Source organism: Anarhichas minor, unplaced genomic scaffold (genome assembly GCF_050575085.1).
Source record: "Anarhichas minor isolate MPS153535 unplaced genomic scaffold, ASM5057508v1 ptg000014l, whole genome shotgun sequence".
Lineage (NCBI taxonomy): Eukaryota > Metazoa > Chordata > Actinopteri > Perciformes > Anarhichadidae > Anarhichas > Anarhichas minor.
In genome coordinates this window covers 13,693,439-13,711,436 of record NW_027466460.1, presented here as the reverse complement: position 1 = coordinate 13,711,436, position 17,998 = coordinate 13,693,439, and the positions used below count along the sequence as shown (strand labels likewise).

Below are 17,998 nucleotides of genomic sequence, written 5' to 3'. Positions count from 1 at the left end.
TTAAGCCAAAAAAAAAATAGCTTGTGTTGCCTTTCTGCATTAGTGAGACAAATCCAAAGCTGAAAAACGTAACTTCCTTTAGAATTATACGTATATAATTAATACATCTTTCATGTTGTGTCTGGGTCGGATCGTGTGTATTTATCAGCTCTAAAGACCAAAAGACATAAAAGGGATTCATGCTCCGCGTGAGCTCCAGTGACATGGAAAGTCTCATGCTGCCTCCTGGTGTCTTTAAACTGAAAATGCATCATCACTGCTGCAGTTTAATCAGTTTTAAAAGACCAATAATAAATCCTGCTTGGGCCAAATATGATCACAATATTACAGTGCCTGAATAAAACCACTAAAACACATAGGCACTAACTCAAACTCCAACACATTCAAGAGAGTAATATAAAGGTAAATTAAGGTGGTTTAGCATTAATTACATTCACCATTAAAATAATATCTATTATATGGAAATATCTATTTCCATACGAGTGAATATCATAATATCAGAGAACCATGACCCATAAATAACGTCATCTTTTTATTAAAATTCTAGTTGATGTATGACAGAAATGTGTTTAAAATCCTGTTTTAAGTTTCGACTTTATACACATACAACCGAGATGAAGGGAAATAAAAGGGGACACGAACATTAACATATGTACAATGTTAGATTATGCAAAACACCAAACAGTTGTGTTGTAATTGAGCAATTTGGTCACGACACAGAAATTAAAAGTTGGCTTTAGTGCCTCTCCAAAAATGACTGATAAGCAAAAGATTATGACACAAAATAAACCGTTAATTCAGATTTTGAAACATCCAGATCCAATATGGACCAGTTCTTGTATTTCTACGACTCAGAATCATCCAGTCAACTGATTTCAGTTTAAATTGGTTAAACCTGTGAGTCACATGACACCAAACCAGACGCATACTGTTCCTCTAGTCAGTTATACAAACTACACAAGTACAGCAGAACATGAAAGTAAAACAAAGCACGACATCCAGTGACTTTCTTGCAGCCGTGTTTGAGCATCAGGTCTGCGTTAACTCATAAATGTATTATTAAAAAAAAACATTCATTTTTAAATGTCGAAGCAAATCTAAGCGCAAAGGGAAACTTTATGATTCAGAGCTTTTCCACTTGATTCCTGGAGGATCACTGTCGCTTAATGAAAACCTGAATGTGCAGCTGGAATCTGTAAATGATTAGTAAGGAAACCTTCACGACCGACTGCTGTCAAAAGTCAAGAAATGCTGCGAGTGCGTTTGGTTCTGTGGTTTCCAGCCCATTAAAACAAAGCTATCAAATTATGAGTACATTTTGTTTCTATCTTTGGCATATACACTCTTAGAAATAAAAAGGTGCTAACTAGAACCATATAGGGTTCTTCGGTTTGGTCCCCAGGAGAACCCTTGAAGCCCCGATGACGGCTTCTAAAGAGAACCCTTCTACGGTGTAATGGTCCACCTAGAAACTTCCCATCTTCTAAAGGCCTGTACACACCGGGGGCGTTTCTTTCGTGCGCCTAATTTGCACGTCAATATACTGTTGTTTTTGTCATGAAAACTTTCACACAAAACGGGAATATTACGCAATGAAAAGCAACATAAATTTTTGCCGGAACGAGGCCGACTTTTCTAAACTTTCGGACCGTGATCAAAGACATCAACCCATCACTTTGTGTGGAACGTGTTGATTTGCACTAATATCTATAAAAACCTTTCGGAATAAAAGCCCATGACATAACAGTCAGCATTTTCGTGTTGTAAATTCGTTATACCCCCGGTGTATAAAGGCCTTATGTGTGCTTACAACCTACCCAGGAAGACCTACCAATAACCCTCTTATATTCCCTTTTACTCCATAGATCTTTCTCCAACCTAACCAGGTTAGCTTGGGAACACGGTCCAGCAGCCTTGGGCCTCAAGAGCCTCCCAAAGGGCTGGAGGTGGTGCAGTTCAACCCACAACAATCATGGTTCACAGTCAGGGGTGTTGGCTCTGCTTTCAACAATACATGAAGAAAACTTTCTCCCAAAAACGGTTCTTTGAATGGAAAGGGTTTTTAATGGAACCCATAGCCCTTCGGGGAGAACCCTTTTGGAACCCTTGTTTCTGAGAGTGTTCCTACAAGCTGTGACAAAGTTCAACTAAAGACTAGAAATAGAAATATGTTTTCTCTATTTTTTGTTTTCCTGAGAACTCCTGAACCTCCGGTTGGAAACCGTTGGTCTAGAAGATCAGAGTCGAGCTCTGAGTAAACGAGATTTTAGCGAGACCTTAAATGTAGTTCAACGTGTAATGAAAGCGACCCTGACGTTAGTCTCGTAGCGTGGACCCAAACATGAGCAGAGAGCAAGAAACAGCTGTCTGACCTCGCTTCTTTAAATCGTATTAGCATCTGAAGTGTTACTGTATACAACCAACATTCCACTAAGTTGCACATGTAAGCAGATAGAGGAATAAAATGTGTGTGTGTGTGTGTGTGTGTGTGTGTGTGTGTGTGTGTGTGTGTGTGTGTGCGCGCGCGTTTCAGAGCATTAAGTAGACAGATTAAGACTAGAAGGGTATTAAAACTAACAACTGGAGCACTGAACCCAATCACATCACGGCTGGTGAGTCATTAACCCCTCAACGTTATTTGTGTGTGTGCATGAGCTTGCATGCATGTGTGTGTGTGTGTGTGTGTGTGTGTGTGTGTGTGTCACTGGCAGGCAGGAGTAACGTCAGATCTTGAGTGATGCAGTCGACAGAGGGAAGGGCATTTTTCTAAAAGCGCTTAAAATGACAGATCACACACACACACACACACACACACACACACACACACACACACACACACACACACACTATCAATGTTATCCCATGAATCACAGGCGTAAACTGACATTAAGACTACAACAAGAGCAGTAGGGAAAAAAACGATCAAAGAGAGGAGCAGCGCTGTGTTTTGCGGAGCATCATCCCTCCTTCTTGTTCCCCCAACCGAACAGTTTGGACATCGGAGACTTCTTCTTTTGTTTGTCTTTCTTCACGTCTGAGAGAGGAGAGAGGAGGGCGGTCAAAAGATGACACGGAGGTCAATGAAAACTCAATCAATCAACTCAGAAAAAGAAATTACATTTTTAAAGAAATCGGAAAATCTGATTTTTGTTGTTTTGCAGCACAAACAACAACTTAAGCAAACTACTACAAACGTGTGATTTATGGTTTGATGGGAAATTCTGCAAGAAAGCGGCCAAAAGAAAAACAAAATAATGCATCTTTAAAAATGGGCGACAACCTCACTGCAGAAGCACGAGACATTGATGCTCAGTACAACAAGACAAGATTTCCTAATATATTATTATTTCTTTGCACTATTTGTGTTACAATCTACACATTTTGACTTTCCATTGCAACCAATGTATGTTGTTGGTCGTTGCTGCTTTTCATTATATATTTATATACCTATTTTTCCATATCTTTATTAAGCTTTGTTACTTCTGCCAAGAAGTTTATGTTTTAGTTTGTGTGGTTGGTTTGTCTGTTGATTAGCTTGTCTGTTTGTCAGCAGGATTACGGAAAATCTACCGGCCTGATTTTCATGAAACTTGGTGGAAGGCTGTAGCATGAGCCGAAGAAAAACCCATTACATTTTGGAGCTGATCCGCATCACGGGAAGGATACACGGATCATTTTTCAATTACGGATACGGCCTTGTCGGAGGTCTGCGCTCGCTGAGTGCAATCTTTATTTTTAGCTCTTTTTCCAAGTCTTATCTCTTATTTCATTGGAGATAACCAGAGTCAAATTCCTTGTATGTGAACACATAACTTGGCCAATAAGGCGGATTCTGATATATTAAAATAACATATTTTTATATTAGCGCATGTATTAATGTGCCGATACCACAGCCACAAGAAAAAAAGAGAAGCTGTGTCCACAAGTTGTGTTTAAAGTGTGTTTCTAGTCTAGTTTAACTTAAAATCTAGTTGTTGTTTCACCAGTGAGGGTTCACACAACAGAAGCAACTTTACCATGGTTAAGAGCAATGTAACGTCATTTAACCCCTGTTTGAGGTTTCCTGATACAAGATTAAAAGAAGAAGAAAAACACCTGCCAGGAAAGAAAAGAGTGGTATAAAGTAGCATTTCTCTTATGAGATACAACACGTGTGTAAACGACCACATGACTACACTCCGAGTGGGAATGAACTGTGAAACTTTGGCATTAACTTTACGAATACATTAAAATAAAATGGCTAGTCTTTAGCCCACGGTCGGCATTCACTCGCTGCAACATAACGACCTTTCACTGAAGTTCAATAAATCTCCTCAATTTTCAGCCCGGCTTTCCCAGTCATGAATTGCAAATGAAGCCGGCTTTAACTCTATTCTATCAGAGGGTCAAATTAACCAGCTACATTATCCATTTGTCTAATAGGAAACGCCGCTGACAAAGAGAGGGGGAGCATTTTGTTTGATGCTTTTTCCATTAGCAGTCATTAGATCAAATGAGATGAAAACATCGCCCAGTGGCACCCTTAAACATGCAGCACATTCTCTCACACACACACACACACACACACACACACACACACACACACACACACACACACACACACACACACACACACACACACACACACACACAACAATGAGATTCCTATCTACTTCAATTAGAGGCGTCCATGATGGAAATCATCAATTGGATAATTTATAAGCAAACTAAGTTGCAGCGACATCGAGGTTGTGATAACTAATGAACAGAGCGAAGGGGGGGGGGGGGGGGGGGGGGGGGGTCAGACCGACGGCCTGTGGAGGTGTTAGAGACACTCACTGAAATTCATCATCAGCTTGTTGAGCTCCACGTCCTCCTCTTCCTCCCTGAGAAAACGCACAGAAGCAAACACAGATCAACAGCAGTTCCTACCTGTGTGAGCTTATACTGCATTTATACACGTGTGTGATCTGTGAGTACTCGGGCAGTGAGACATTTTGTCGTTTTCGCTCTGTACTCGAGTAAATTGGATTTGAAATCAAACAAAGACCATGAGATAATTCATTATTGAGTCATATTTTTCTTTGGTCTATTATTTATCATTTATTATAAAATGTCAGAATAAAATGAAAACACGCCTGGACATCACAATTTCCCCAAGCCGAAAGCGACGTCTTTAAACTAACTGCTTGTTTTGTTCGACGAATAGTAAAAAAATATAGATATATTTTCAATGTACAGCGATGTAAAAAGAGAGAAAAATCACAATTCCCCACATTTGAGAAGCTTTAAAGAGTGAATATTTGGCATTTTTGCTCAACACACAACTTTAAGGAATGTATACATTTGTAACTAATCAACAAAATTGTATTTATAGCATTACTGTGAGGTTGAAGTGCTGATGCTCAGCTATATTTTTAAGGGTTTTACACATACTCCACATACTTCCCATCAGCTGAAAAGTAACACCGAGGTGTTTTATCTCTCAAGTTTTTCTTCAAAAGGCAGAGTTTCACATGTGTGCTGTAGAGGATAATCCACATTGTTCATGGTGAGCACAGGTATCGTCTTTAATAGAAATACTTGCTTCTGACAATAACAGTTTTTGGCAAATAGCCAATCAAATTACAGCGAGGCAACAGGCATCAAGTTTGTGCCGTCAGCTTTCTTTGCCAAAAGTTTCGAGGATGCGCTTTGTTGCTTTCCAAAACTTGGGGTACTTGACATTGTGAGCGTGGGGCAGTCTGCACATAGCGGATATTCAAGCCAAGACCTTAAATTGTAGAATTTAAATTTCCCCAAATGACCCTCCGCTGTAGTTGCATACACACCTGAGTCTATCGTCATCCAGACCCTCTATAATAGCGTTTCTGTCGTTGACGATGTCCACCAGTTTGGCCATCAGCTGCTCTTCCCTCTTGCGGTCCGAGGTTGTTTTCAGATGTTCTGCTCAAACACAGACACATTTTAGTCTCAGATGTTTGATCTCTTTCATGTCATTGTGTCGAGTGCGTTTCCTTGAAACTCTCACCTGGTTTGTCTATCAGTCTCCTGAGCTCCTGCTCAACAGTGGGCTGCTCTTCCTCCAGGTCCTGGGTTTTCCCACTAGAAGTAAAAACAATGTAAATCTGTATTAAAATAGTTTATCGCCTACGATTGCATTTCTCGAGTCTGGAGTCTAACAAAAAAATTAAACACTATGAGAGACAGGTGATACTTCTCTGTAGGTTTGTCAACACAAGCGACCCCTATCAGATTACACGTGGTCATTAGATCCATTGTTAAAATATTGATTAGAGCAGCTTTAAATGGCCATAACTCAAAGGTCATATGCTCAGTGTCCCCCAAGTTATTTTCCAAAAAAACGCATGATTTCTTACACTGTGTGTATTTGAATGCAAATCTGTATTAAAAAGACAATTTTTTGTTATAATTTACCGTTAAAATGCCTTGGTAGAGGTAGAGGTTTAACATTAATCAATGAAAGGAATATTTGCAGTGCATGTGTGCTGTTAAGCAGCATCCTGCTTCACACTGCAGCCAGTGGGAGGGGGGGGGGGGGGGTGTGAGCTGTCTTGTTCCAGGACGCCCTGCTGAGAGACGGAGGAGGGAGGACACTGGGAATTCACACTGTCAACCTTCTGGCCACAAGTCTGTTTCACTAATCGCTAAATAGTGGCATGCCCCTTTTCTAAGTGTGTGTGTGTGTGTGTGTGTGTGTGCGTGTGTGTGTGTGTGTTTACTCACACGTAGACCAGTTCAGACTCCCGGCGCATTGCCACCTGCTTGTTCCTGATCAAGTTGAACCACTCAACCATGAACTCATCCATGAGAGAGTCATCTTCACCCTCTGACGCACAAAAACACACGCATGCAGTTAATCCCAGAATACATTCCTTCCTCTGAATCTTTTTTTCCCACTCCTGATTCATGAGGAGGTTCACACAGTACGAGTGTGTTTATCTCACCTTCTTCACTGCTGCGGAGCTTCACCTCCAGCTCCACTCCCCTCTTCTCCCACTCGTTCAAGCTATCTTCAATCTCCTGCAGTTCCCTTATGATGTCCTCTTTGAGAATGTAGTCTGGTTTCATCTACGGATGTAACACACACACACACACACACACACACACACACAAATGTAATGGAAGCTGTGAACCAAAACATAGATCCGAAAACTCAGGCGAACCTAACTTAGTGATCCCACTGTCGTTATTAAATGACATCCTTACATTTCAGTTTAAAGAAAAGAGGCAGTAAAAGATGATCAGATGAGTAAGATGTATAAATAATTACATTAATAAACAATTGAAATGTAGTTAGTTTGTTAAAAGAGAAATGCTTTTATTTAAAAAAATGTTTTACTACCAATCAGTAGATTAAATAAATTAAAATTGTTGTTGTTGTTAAGATAAAAACCTCAACGTGATTACATTTAAAACAATGTGCTGTAAGCTAAAGCAAACTGATTTTCTACGGTTCGATACCTTCTTTGACTCTGACTTGGTGCCATTTGCAGTTGGGTCTGTCTGACCGTTCAGGAATCCTGAAAAAGAAAGAAAGATAATTCAAATAGATAGAATGAAAGTTGAGAACAAAGGCAGGAGACCCTGAGAGGTCGGATTCATATATAGGAATTCTTTAGAAGACCATTTGTGGTACGTTGTAATGCCGACGTGGACTAAAAGAAATGGGAATAAAATAGCAATGTGCAGGGTTGTTGTTTTTTTTGTCCAAAATCATATTTAAACGGAACAACATTACAACACAGGTACCCATGTTACCCTTTGCTGCAGGTGGAGTGACAGAGATGCTCGGGTTGTGAAGATGAGAGGAGGGAGAAGGCCCAACAGACAGCTCTGAAGTCTGAGGCTGTCCAGCTCCATTAGCCCAGGGTTTAGGGGAGGGCTGGGAAGGAGCAGCAGGTCTGAGGACGAGCAGAAAAGAGACAAAGAGACTTTAATTAATGGCCCTTTATCTGCTCCTACAAGTAGTCCCCCTCTGGTGTTCAGTTTTGATTCATGAGAGCGGGAGGAAAGGTCATCCTAGGGGAAAGGAACCCTGAGCACCGAGCATATGTTGCACCACGGAGGACTCTACTCAGTCTTGACACCATTTGGGGCTCACATGCATGTGGGCGGAAGAGGAGCGGCCGAAAGCTCCGACTACAAATGATGGCCGAGCCATTTGGAGGAGCAGCAGGTACAGGCTTCCTGTGGGAGGGAAAGGTTGGATGGATGGATGAAAGGCAGGATCAAAGGATGGATGAATGGACAGGATATCAGGAGAGAAGAGGAGATGTCGCTACGCTGTGAGCCCGCCCACGTACAGATACTCCCTGCTGGAGGTATGACTTTAGGAGCTGAGCCAATAAGGGAATGAATTAACCAGAAACATAGAACACGGAGGGGACACAGGACAAACGTTTATTTAATAAGTCTTACTTGGAGATGGGTTTGAGCTTCGACCTCCAGTCCGCAGGAGACGCTTTGTTTTCTAATGCTGAGGAGAAGAAAACACATAATATTCTTGTTAAGCAGTGTGCCATATCAACATTCAGGTTAAAAGTCAGTTTAATCATGGCACCACATTAAAAATGAAATCCCCGATCGGTCTATAAAGCAAAATAAAAAATAAAAAACATTTTCTCCCTAAATCAGGACATTGTGATTATGCAAGGGGGCTGCCATCCTGACGAAAACATCCACATCTGAGCTGAAATCATTAACACTACCAGCCCTCCGCCGATCTTTATCAGCAATAAAATTAAACAAATTCTGCAAAGGAGGCAGCGAGTGCTAGCCAATCAGAGGCAGAGTAGGGCGGGTCTTCGCAAAAATGCAAACTATCGTAAAATAACTGCCATCGGCTGTGAAAGAGGTACTTTAGCGTGCAGATGAGAGCGCACTTCCAACATTTCCTGTTCCGGCCACACAAACAATGCTACTAACAAGCTGCTCTATGTACAGCCACCAGATATGCGAGTTTAACCTGAGCTGTAGGGCGATGCACTGCCGGGCTTTGAGGCTTCTCTGTCCGGGGTTCTCGCTCTGAGTCCACTTCTGCCGGCCGGGCTGGGAGTCCGGTTGTCTGTCGGAGTCACCAGGTCAGCGAGGATCGACGGGTCTGCCCTCAGCACCTTTCTCCCTCTGACGCCCTCCGTCTCCTTCTTTGGAGTCTCCACTTGAGAAGGTCTGATCAGAGGTGAGGAGTTATTAAACGCTACTATTCACCAGTAGATGTCAGGGCGAAAGCCAGATGTTATAAAATCATATACGTGTGCGTTACATTACTTACTTGTCAATTTTCTTCAGCGCTACAGTCGTCCACGCAGGCTTAGCGGTGTTGTTGTTGTTGTTGTTCTCCTCAGCCAGTGTCTTGGAGATGAAGGCTGCGGCCGATGCTTTCGCTTTCGAATCTCCACCTACTCCAGATGCTTTCGCTCTCTCCCCACCTGTGTTTGGGCTCACATCCGCTTCCTTTCTGCCAAAGCCACCAACATTCACAACCACAGAGACGGCCTGTCCTACTGTGGCCTCCTGGACCTTGGCGATCACGTTCGGCCCTTTGTTTACGACAACGTTGGCGGTTGCAGTCTTTTTCTCTTCATCGCTCTCCGATAGGAAGAACTTGAGCTTGGACTGCATTGTCTTGGCCGCCGTGGTCGAGGTACGAGGAGCAGCGGTGGGCCTGGTGTTGATAGAAGTTGTTGCTGTGGTGGAGGGAGAGTCACTAGGAGTCATTGAAGCCGCGGGTTTGGAGACGACACACGTCTGAGTCTCTTTAGCAGCAGGAGAGACACTGGAAGCAGGCCGGGAGGGAGGCGAAGAAGAAAAAGTGGTGGAGAAGCTGGGAGGGGTGCTGGCTTTCTCCGTCAGCGATGACAGTCCCAGTCTGGAGGGTGTATGAGTCGGAGTGGCCGTGTTGGTTTTAGTGGAGTCAGCTAGAGGAGTTAATCTGGAAACGGGAGTTTTGGGAGTAACGGGAGTCAATTTGGAAACGGGAGTTTCGGGAGTAACGGGAGTCAATTTGGAAACGGGAGTTTCGGGAGTTAATCTGGAAACGGGAGTTTTGGGAGTAACGGGTGTTAATCTGGAAACAGACGTCTGAGTCTCTTTAGCAGCAGGAGAGACACTGGAAGCAGGCCGGGAGGGAGGCGAAGAAGAAAAAGTGGTGGAGAAGCTGGGAGGGGTGCTGGCTTTCTCCGTCAGCGATGACAGTCCCAGTCTGGAGGGTGTATGAGTCGTGTTGGTTTTAGTGGAGTCAGCTAGAGGAGTTAATCTGGAAACGGGAGTTTCGGGAGTTAATCTGGAAACGGGAGTTTTGGGAGTAACGGGAGTTAATCTGGAAACAGACGTCTGAGTCTCTTTAGCAGCAGGAGAGACACTGGAAGCAGGCCGGGAGGGAGGCGAAGAAGAAAAAGTGGTGGAGAAGCTGGGAGGGGTGCTGGCTTTCTCCGTCAGCCATGACGGTCCCAGTCTGGAGGGTGTATGAGTCGGAGTGGCCGTGTTGGTTTCAGTGGAGTCAGCGAGCGGAGTTAATCTTGAAACGGGAGTGTTTGTGGGTAAACCTCTGAAAGGTGCAGGTGGGTTTGTAGCCGACAGTGCCCTGAAAGAAAGAAAGAAAGCAAAAGACACGTAATTGTTACTAAATTCTTCCCACAGCTGGCAAATCAGAGCTCCTGCTGGTTCTGTTTGAGCCTGGACATAGCTACGGTTTTATGAATCCTGGATGTTGCCAGAAACATGTGTAATACTTGGATTTGGTCTGTGGAGGTCAGGAGCAATGAAATACAACTTTACAAACTGACAAGAGTTGATGTTTGAGACAACAGCGGCAATTTTTCAGACGTTTTGTTTTCGACAGAATTTGACCTTAATTTTCTCTAAAAGAAAGGCAAAGAAATGTCATTGCAATGAGTCAGAACCAGAATTACTGACAACTCACAAAAAGTAAATCAAGTTATTCTTTACATTAAAACCATCATGAAATGGAAACTGTCAATGGAATATAATAAGCAGGGCACAGCCGCTACTAACATCACATACACAAACTCCAAATGAACCGGTGGAGTTGCATTGTGGGTAATGTAGGCGTCAACTTATGACAAGGAAGAAGAATGCGTCTGCTGCCTCAAATTTGATCCTTTTATTTGTCTGACAATGTGATATGAGTTCTATTTATAATTTTAATTATACATTTTAATTATAAATTCATAATTGCTTTTTTTAAATCAATTATTTCTTTTTTTTTTAATTTAAATAAAAAAAGAGTCTATAATCGCTCTGGTGGCACGCTGCAGACTAGAATAAAGAGGATCAGTTATGATTAAATGAATTAGCACGGGTCCTTACTTTGCACAGCTCCTGTGATAGAGCTTCCCGTCCACTAGATGTCGCTGCACCAGGTGAACGTGCTTGGTGCAGGACACACATTTGTTGCTCAGGGTGCCTGTCTGATGGGATCTCTCAACCACCACATCCTGGAAGAGGGGAGGAGAGGGCGAGGGAGGTTTCATGAGATGGAAATGATAACTTCATTCAGGACAAGTTATCTATCAAGGTAATTGCTGTAACATATCTGAGGCAATGTGTGTTGTTTGTTTGTTATGTAACAGCAGTTTGATACAGACACAACAATAGAACTTTGTAGGTATGTGAATTGTCTTTAATGTGTTTGGCTTTGCAACTCCCACATCGTTTGGGACGTTATTCCAAAAACAAACAATTACATTTTTTGTAATGCTTATGTGAAGAATTAAGGTTACCTTTGTGGCATTTCTGGTTTGTTTTGGGGAAGGAGAGGGCCTTGTGATGTTGGCGGATGGGGGAGGGCTGTTCTCTCTGGCCGGTTTGGAAGAGGGAAACACCTTCGCTGCCACCGGCTGGTTCTTCTTCCCGGACGGTTCATCCGTGGGGTCGTCAGCTGGGCGCTTTATACCTCCCAGACCACCAACTGCAGCGAACACATGAACAAACAGAGGCTGGTGAGACAGGAAGAAGGGGGACAAAGGCAGAGACGAACACAGCCAGAGACACTGATACTCACTCGGGGAGCGCCCGTGGAAGTAGTTGTAGTACTGGGACACGTATGTCAGGATACTGAGGCGGTCAGGAACCTTAAGAGCCACCATGTCTTCTGCATCCAACAGCGCTGGAATTCCCAACTGCTCCTCCGCAACACTGAACGCCTGCAAATTACATCGACTTTATCCAACAAGACAGAGGAAGCTCAGTGTGTTTTGACACGCTGAAACATGTTGGAAATTTGTTTTAAAGAGTTCATTTGTATGAAATCATTTTTATCTTTGATGTCTATTTGAGTGCCTAGTATTGTATTTTAGATTTCCGTCCTCCCTTTAGATGTGGACATGTATTGTCTTTGTTTAAATGAATGGTTCAACCATGTCTTGTTTGGGTTTGTTTTTTGCGTTTCCTGAATAAAATCCCTTTTTTCAAATGGCAAACATTCTGACCACAGATTGAATCTACACCTTCTGTGTACAGAGAGAAAGCGAGTCAGGAATTTCCAAACTAGATTCACATTCAGCGATTCCATGGAAGCAGAAAAAAAACAACACAAGCAGAGACAGGCCGACGAGCATGAGAGGCATTACTAAACCAGTAATCAGACGATCAAGAGAGCCAGAAAAACACTGTTTACATTGCTGAGCACTTTAATCTCTTACAGCTCATTGTTGATTTTTAACTTGTATCTGTTCTTTCGGCTTTGTTTTAGTTAAGATCCTGAGTAGAGTCAAATAGTAGCTGCTAATTTGGGCTTTTATTTAATATCACTTTAAAAGAGCAAAAGTGATGTTGAGCTTTTCTACAGTAATGAAGCTCTGCGGAGAAAGTGAAAGTAAAGAAAGCAATAACGCAGCCAACGTCAAAGTGCCCGGGCTGAAACACTCTGCATTTGGCAATGACTTCTTCTCTCAGCTACGTCTGAACACTGACACTTTTGAAAATCCTCTGTTACCAAACATCAAGCGGTGCTGATGCAACATCAACAGACGGCACGCACGTAGAAGCAATTAATGGCTGCAAGTAACAATTACTTTCATCAGCCATAAACAAATAAGTTGTTTTTTTTATTGATTTATTAATCATTTAGTCAATAAAAAAAGTTCAAAATGCTGTTAAATGAATGACTTAATAAAGTAAGGGATTTTCAAGTGTTTGAACTGGGAAGTTGATTTAGTTCAAAAATGATCCGCTGAGTTACAGACGTCTTTACGAGCTTGTAATCTTCTTCTTCACTGTCTTTGTTGGCATATTGCATCATATCCTGGTGTGTTACCGCCAGCTGCTGATCAGTGTAATAGTGTGAAACCAAAGACTGTACGGAAGAAGTACGGCCATTTCGGCCCTTGAGTTCTGCATTTTTGCCATCGCCATCTTGGCTTCTTTGCAACCAGAAGAGACAGGAGAGGGTGGAGCTTAGTACAACCCAGCTCAGCATTTTAGGCGGCAAAAAGGTTACAATTAACTTCCATGAACTGAAAACACACTGTGAAAGGGTTAAAGTTGTACGATGAAAACACGGACAACTCCCAGACCAAACAACGCTGTGGTAGCAACCGGTTAATCACAAGGTAGCCCCGCCCTAAAGCATACGCCGCTGTATCGTCTGTTTTTCTCTAAATGGACCATAATTTACTAAATGAACTTCATGCTGAGGCCATAAACTCATGTTTACTGAGGTAATAAATCAAGTGGGAAGTAGGGTCATTTTCTCATAGACTTCTATACAATCTGATTTATTTTTGCAACCAGAGGAGTCGCCCCCTAATGGCCATTAGAGAGAATGCCATTTTAAAGCACTTCTGCATTGACTTCTGCCTGAGTGAAACCATAGGTAGGGCAGGGAACCTCTAAATCAGTACGATTAATCATCTGGTCTGTAGACTAAAGCCGCGAGTGTGGACTCAGGAATCATGAGTTTGTCCGAATAAACATGTGTGGGAAACATTCAGATGACAAAATGCAGAACGTAAACATGTCTCACCAGTTTGTTGTTCTCATAAACATCTTCCTTCTTCAGTGAATCAAAGTTGCTGCAACAGAGGAAGAAGGAAAAAATGAGTAACATGTTATCCAACTTCCCTTCCTCATTGGTTTGTTTACAGTCTGGACCTAAACATGTGTCGTTTAGTCAGGCGCAGCCCGTCACATCGACATGTACCATGACACAGACAGTCGGACGTATCAATTCATTACACGGCCGCGGTGGTGACACATGGTCTCATGTCAGCCTGCATTCTTTAGAAGGATGGAAATGTCTACATTCAGGAAAGCAAAGCGGAGACGCGTCTCTTCCTAAAATGAAACTACTTGTCTTCCTGCAGTAATGGCTTCTCTGGATGATGAACAGGCGTCTGTGTGTGAAACTGGGCAACGCTCCACTGGAGATGGTGAGTCGGGTCTTTGGAATATTTAAACCAAAGCGTAACGTGGACGGATCTCATTCACGACAAAACACTTTGCAGCTGTCGAGTGACAAATATCAACAAATATTCCCGGGTGGAAATTCCCCGGTAGTTGTCAAAAAGTCCCGGGAAAACACAAAAGAGACGACTTTTTTACTTTCACTTGATCAAGGCCTCGAACTGAAAATGATCTTTGACACACAGACGGACTGTTTGAAATCCCAGTCACGCTCCTATAATTATTGTATATTACATTTCTTTGGATTTTGCGCTGCTGACCGGACACAACAAACAATATGAAGACGTCACAACAAGCTACTACAGTCAACTTGTGACGGGCATCTTTCACTGTTTTCTGACTAAACAAAGACAAACGTCACCTAAAAGTGACTCAAGAGATCATTCAGTGATGTTGAACATCATTAGTTGCAGCATCTTACGCAGGCCAGAGGATTGTGCAACTTTAAGATGAATACAAGAACAAACATTTACAAAGGAGGCGTTTTTTAAATCTTTTTGGGGCTGAGAAACAGTCTGCGATAGCTGACCAACACATTTACATTTGAATAGACTGGAAAGCTCCAGAGGCCTTTCTGCAATTCATTTGAATGATTTGCATTGAAACAATAGTGCTTTTTAACATGTGTTTGTGTGTATAAAATGTATCTTTCTGTGACGAATGTGTGTGTGTTTGACTCTAAAGGCATCATTACAACTCCCACCCACCTTCTTTTTTATTGAATTTTAAACTTTTTCTATTTCATCTTGTATCGGTTTTACATGTTTTATGTATTTACTTACAGTTATGCCCAACTATATTAGCAAGCTTAGGCCTATAACTAAATGATGTTATTACTAATGTGAAACATGGTAAAAGTAAAGTGTTTTTCTACATTGCTTGAGAATAAATGTACAGTTAAAAGACGTGCGGTGACGATGGAAACAGACTTAGGCTTTGTATTTAAATTTTAAATTGTAGTGTGACGAAGCAGATCAGTCCACTTAAATTCAGATAGACAGCTTTCAAAGTCAAATCTTTTCATTGCCACTATTTGATTCCATAGGCTTTTCTTCTTTTTTTAAGATCCAAGATTCTATCAGGTCAAACCCTGAGACCTTCATGTTGCTTCCTTTAGTCTAGATTCAGGTCATGAAGGGCGTCAAGACTAAAGTCCTTTAAGTCTCCAGATCTGCACTCTATACAACATAAACACTGAGTAGCAGGATTGCACAGATGATCACTTTAGTAGGTCAACTGTAAAGGAAAATAAAGCCCCGGCCTAATGTAAATACAGGCAGACTCTGCAGACACTGAGCTCCTCAGCTCAGCTCCTGCTCCGGTTTTTCCTGCAGACCCACATGAAGTTTCTCTCGTCCCTTTCATAACTGCAAAACGACAAGAGTACGTCTTCCCTAAACAGCTTATGTCAGAAACAGACGGGACACAAGCAGCACGAACTGACAAAAAGCGTCACCCAGTCCTCGGGTGGTCTGAGTCTACTCACATGAGATCGGGTCTGTGCTTGTGGATGAGGGCGCAGAAAGCCATTCCGTTCCTGAAGGACGTGGTCATGTTGGTGATGGACACGTCCCGGTAGCCGTCACACCGGACCCGGCACCACTGCTGCAGCGCCTTCACGGCCGACATCCCCGGAGCTCAGACACGGAACTGATCCGCGTGTGAGCGCAGCAAACGCCGCAGTAGGTTCCCAGAGATCCCCCCCCCCCCCCTCCCCTCTTCACCTCCTCCCTCTCTTCACCTCCTCCCTCTCAACAACAAAACTTCTGAAAGTTTCCACAGCAGCTCGGACGCGCTGGATCCAGGAAATGAGAGACTGCAGGACACTGCATGAGTGTGTGTGTGTGTGCGTGCGTGCGCGCCTGTGGGTATCGCCTCTATCGAGAGAATGTGAAGAAACTGGAAGTGACACCTGTGAAAGGTAGTTAGTGACGCGTCATGGGTGGAGTTCAGTCCTCCTTTGTGTTCCTTCTTTGTCAGTGTGTGTGTGTGTGCGTGTGTGCGTGTGAGATATGAGTTCATTAGTCCAAGTTATTAATAGGACATTTTTAGCCACCAAATTATTATTTTTAAATTTCACATAATATCTATATATTTTCTTGTTGGAAAGTCTTGTTTTTTATTTATTTTATTTTACTTTGGTACATTTAAGATGTTAAAGCAACTCAAACAAACACCAGTCAGTCAGTCAGCTGCCTGAAAATAAAAAAAAACTCACCACATAAATTGAGTGCAATTATGTCATCATGTCGACTCCACCTCAAAAACCCACCCAGTAACTAAACTAAACTTCCCCTCATGAATCACCTCATAGTAGCTAAGTTACCGTCACACATTTACATTTTATATTAAAGGAACGTGTAACATTGATTTAAAGGTTATAGTATGGAGCTATTGCAGTAAACGGTGCCACCAGTTAACCAGGTGTGGTTGTTGCTTTAGTAAGGCGGCCTGTCCTGTCTTGTCTGCTGGGTGTGTGTATCTTAAGGTTACCTGACACCTGCACATGCGCTTTGTTCAGCAAGCAGCAGCAGTAGCTTTGTTGCGCTGACTCAGCCTTTCTGTGCATTGTACCACCGTCTTCACTGCAGAGAAATGTTGCTTTCTCTTCCCGTTTGTGTGTCTTGTTCGTAAGCAGAATGATCTACAGATTTCATATACATTAGGTAACAGACTACAGTCATATTACAATACATACAGTGTCCATTTATAAAACACCACACACACACCTGTCATGTACACATCACCTATTCCCACCGCTTAATATACCACAGCGTTGATTTATTTTTTTGTTCGCAAAACAGTTTTTCTTCCATTGATTCTTCAAACTTTAAGCAAATTAAATCCACATTTCAATATCCCCGACAAAGTTTTTTGTGTGTTTTCTGATGGTCTATCTCATTTTCTAGTGATTGGCTGCCTATTTATTGTAGGTGTTGCCTATTTTAAATAAATTGCCATCACTCTTGAGCAAGTTTAGTCAACATGAAAACATTGATTCAACATAGTTCATGCATTTACCTGGTGATGCCAAAGCAATTAAATTAATTTATTACCATAACTCTGTTTAAAGCTGAACTGAAACTTTGTCATAAGTCGTAGTTGTGAACCTACAGATAATTATCACCCAACCTTTCAGTTCCCTTCAGCTCTACGAAGCTTTTTAGCATCTTTTACCTCTTTTTTTCCCCACCTTGCCGCTGTGATGTAGAGGCGCACTCCTGGGCAATTTCAAATGGAGTGTGCAGGAGATATAGGCTCCTGGGTGTGGCTCTTAGCTCTTGTGACGTTTTCTAAAATCACATATCACTCCACTTGTTATGAATCATCATTTCCCTCTCTATGTCAGGGGTCAAACTATTTTTTTCTATATTTACACTCATCAAGTGACCCTCGTGTCATTCTCAGTCAGATGTTCCAGAGGAGCAGTTACATTGACTTATTGGACTTTTAAACCAGGATGCGATTCTGTATTTAGAAGACGATGATTAATTAAGGGGTTTAGTTTGCAAAGCGGAAAGACAAACACACACACACAGATTTAGTTAAACCAAAGCGAGGAGAGCAAATA

At 42.3% G+C, this 17,998-nt stretch overlaps 1 protein-coding gene across 1 annotated transcript; it reads right to left on the bottom strand.

Annotated features, from left to right (window-relative positions):
- Positions 1-519: 519 nt before the first annotated feature.
- On the bottom strand, positions 520-16,112 carry LOC142949774 (MICAL-like protein 2). The gene is made up of 16 exons (XM_076091601.1): positions 15,914-16,112; positions 13,988-14,036; positions 12,026-12,167; positions 11,745-11,932; positions 11,332-11,459; positions 9,275-10,585; positions 8,969-9,171; positions 8,422-8,479; positions 7,762-7,904; positions 7,465-7,523; positions 6,948-7,071; positions 6,727-6,829; positions 6,011-6,084; positions 5,811-5,925; positions 4,819-4,865; positions 520-3,034 (listed from the first exon to the last, which is right to left on the bottom strand). The coding sequence occupies exons 1-16, from the start codon at positions 16,054-16,056 to the stop codon at positions 2,958-2,960; spliced, it is 2,964 nt and encodes a 987-aa protein (XP_075947716.1). The 5' UTR covers positions 16,057-16,112; the 3' UTR covers positions 520-2,957.
- Between the last annotated feature and the right edge of the window lie 1,886 nt (positions 16,113-17,998).

Coding starts and splice junctions, on each gene's coding strand:
- LOC142949774 (XM_076091601.1), bottom strand. CDS start 16,056: ATGTCGGCCGTGAAGGCGCTGCAGCAGTGGTGCCGGGTCCGGTGTGAC. Junction 11,460..11,744: donor AAACCAGAAATGCCACAAAG/GTAACCTTAATT, acceptor CCCCTCTTCCAG/GATGTGGTGGTTGAGAGATC. Junction 5,926..6,010: donor GAGACTGATAGACAAACCAG/GTGAGAGTTTCA, acceptor GTGTTTGAGCAG/AACATCTGAAAACAACCTCG.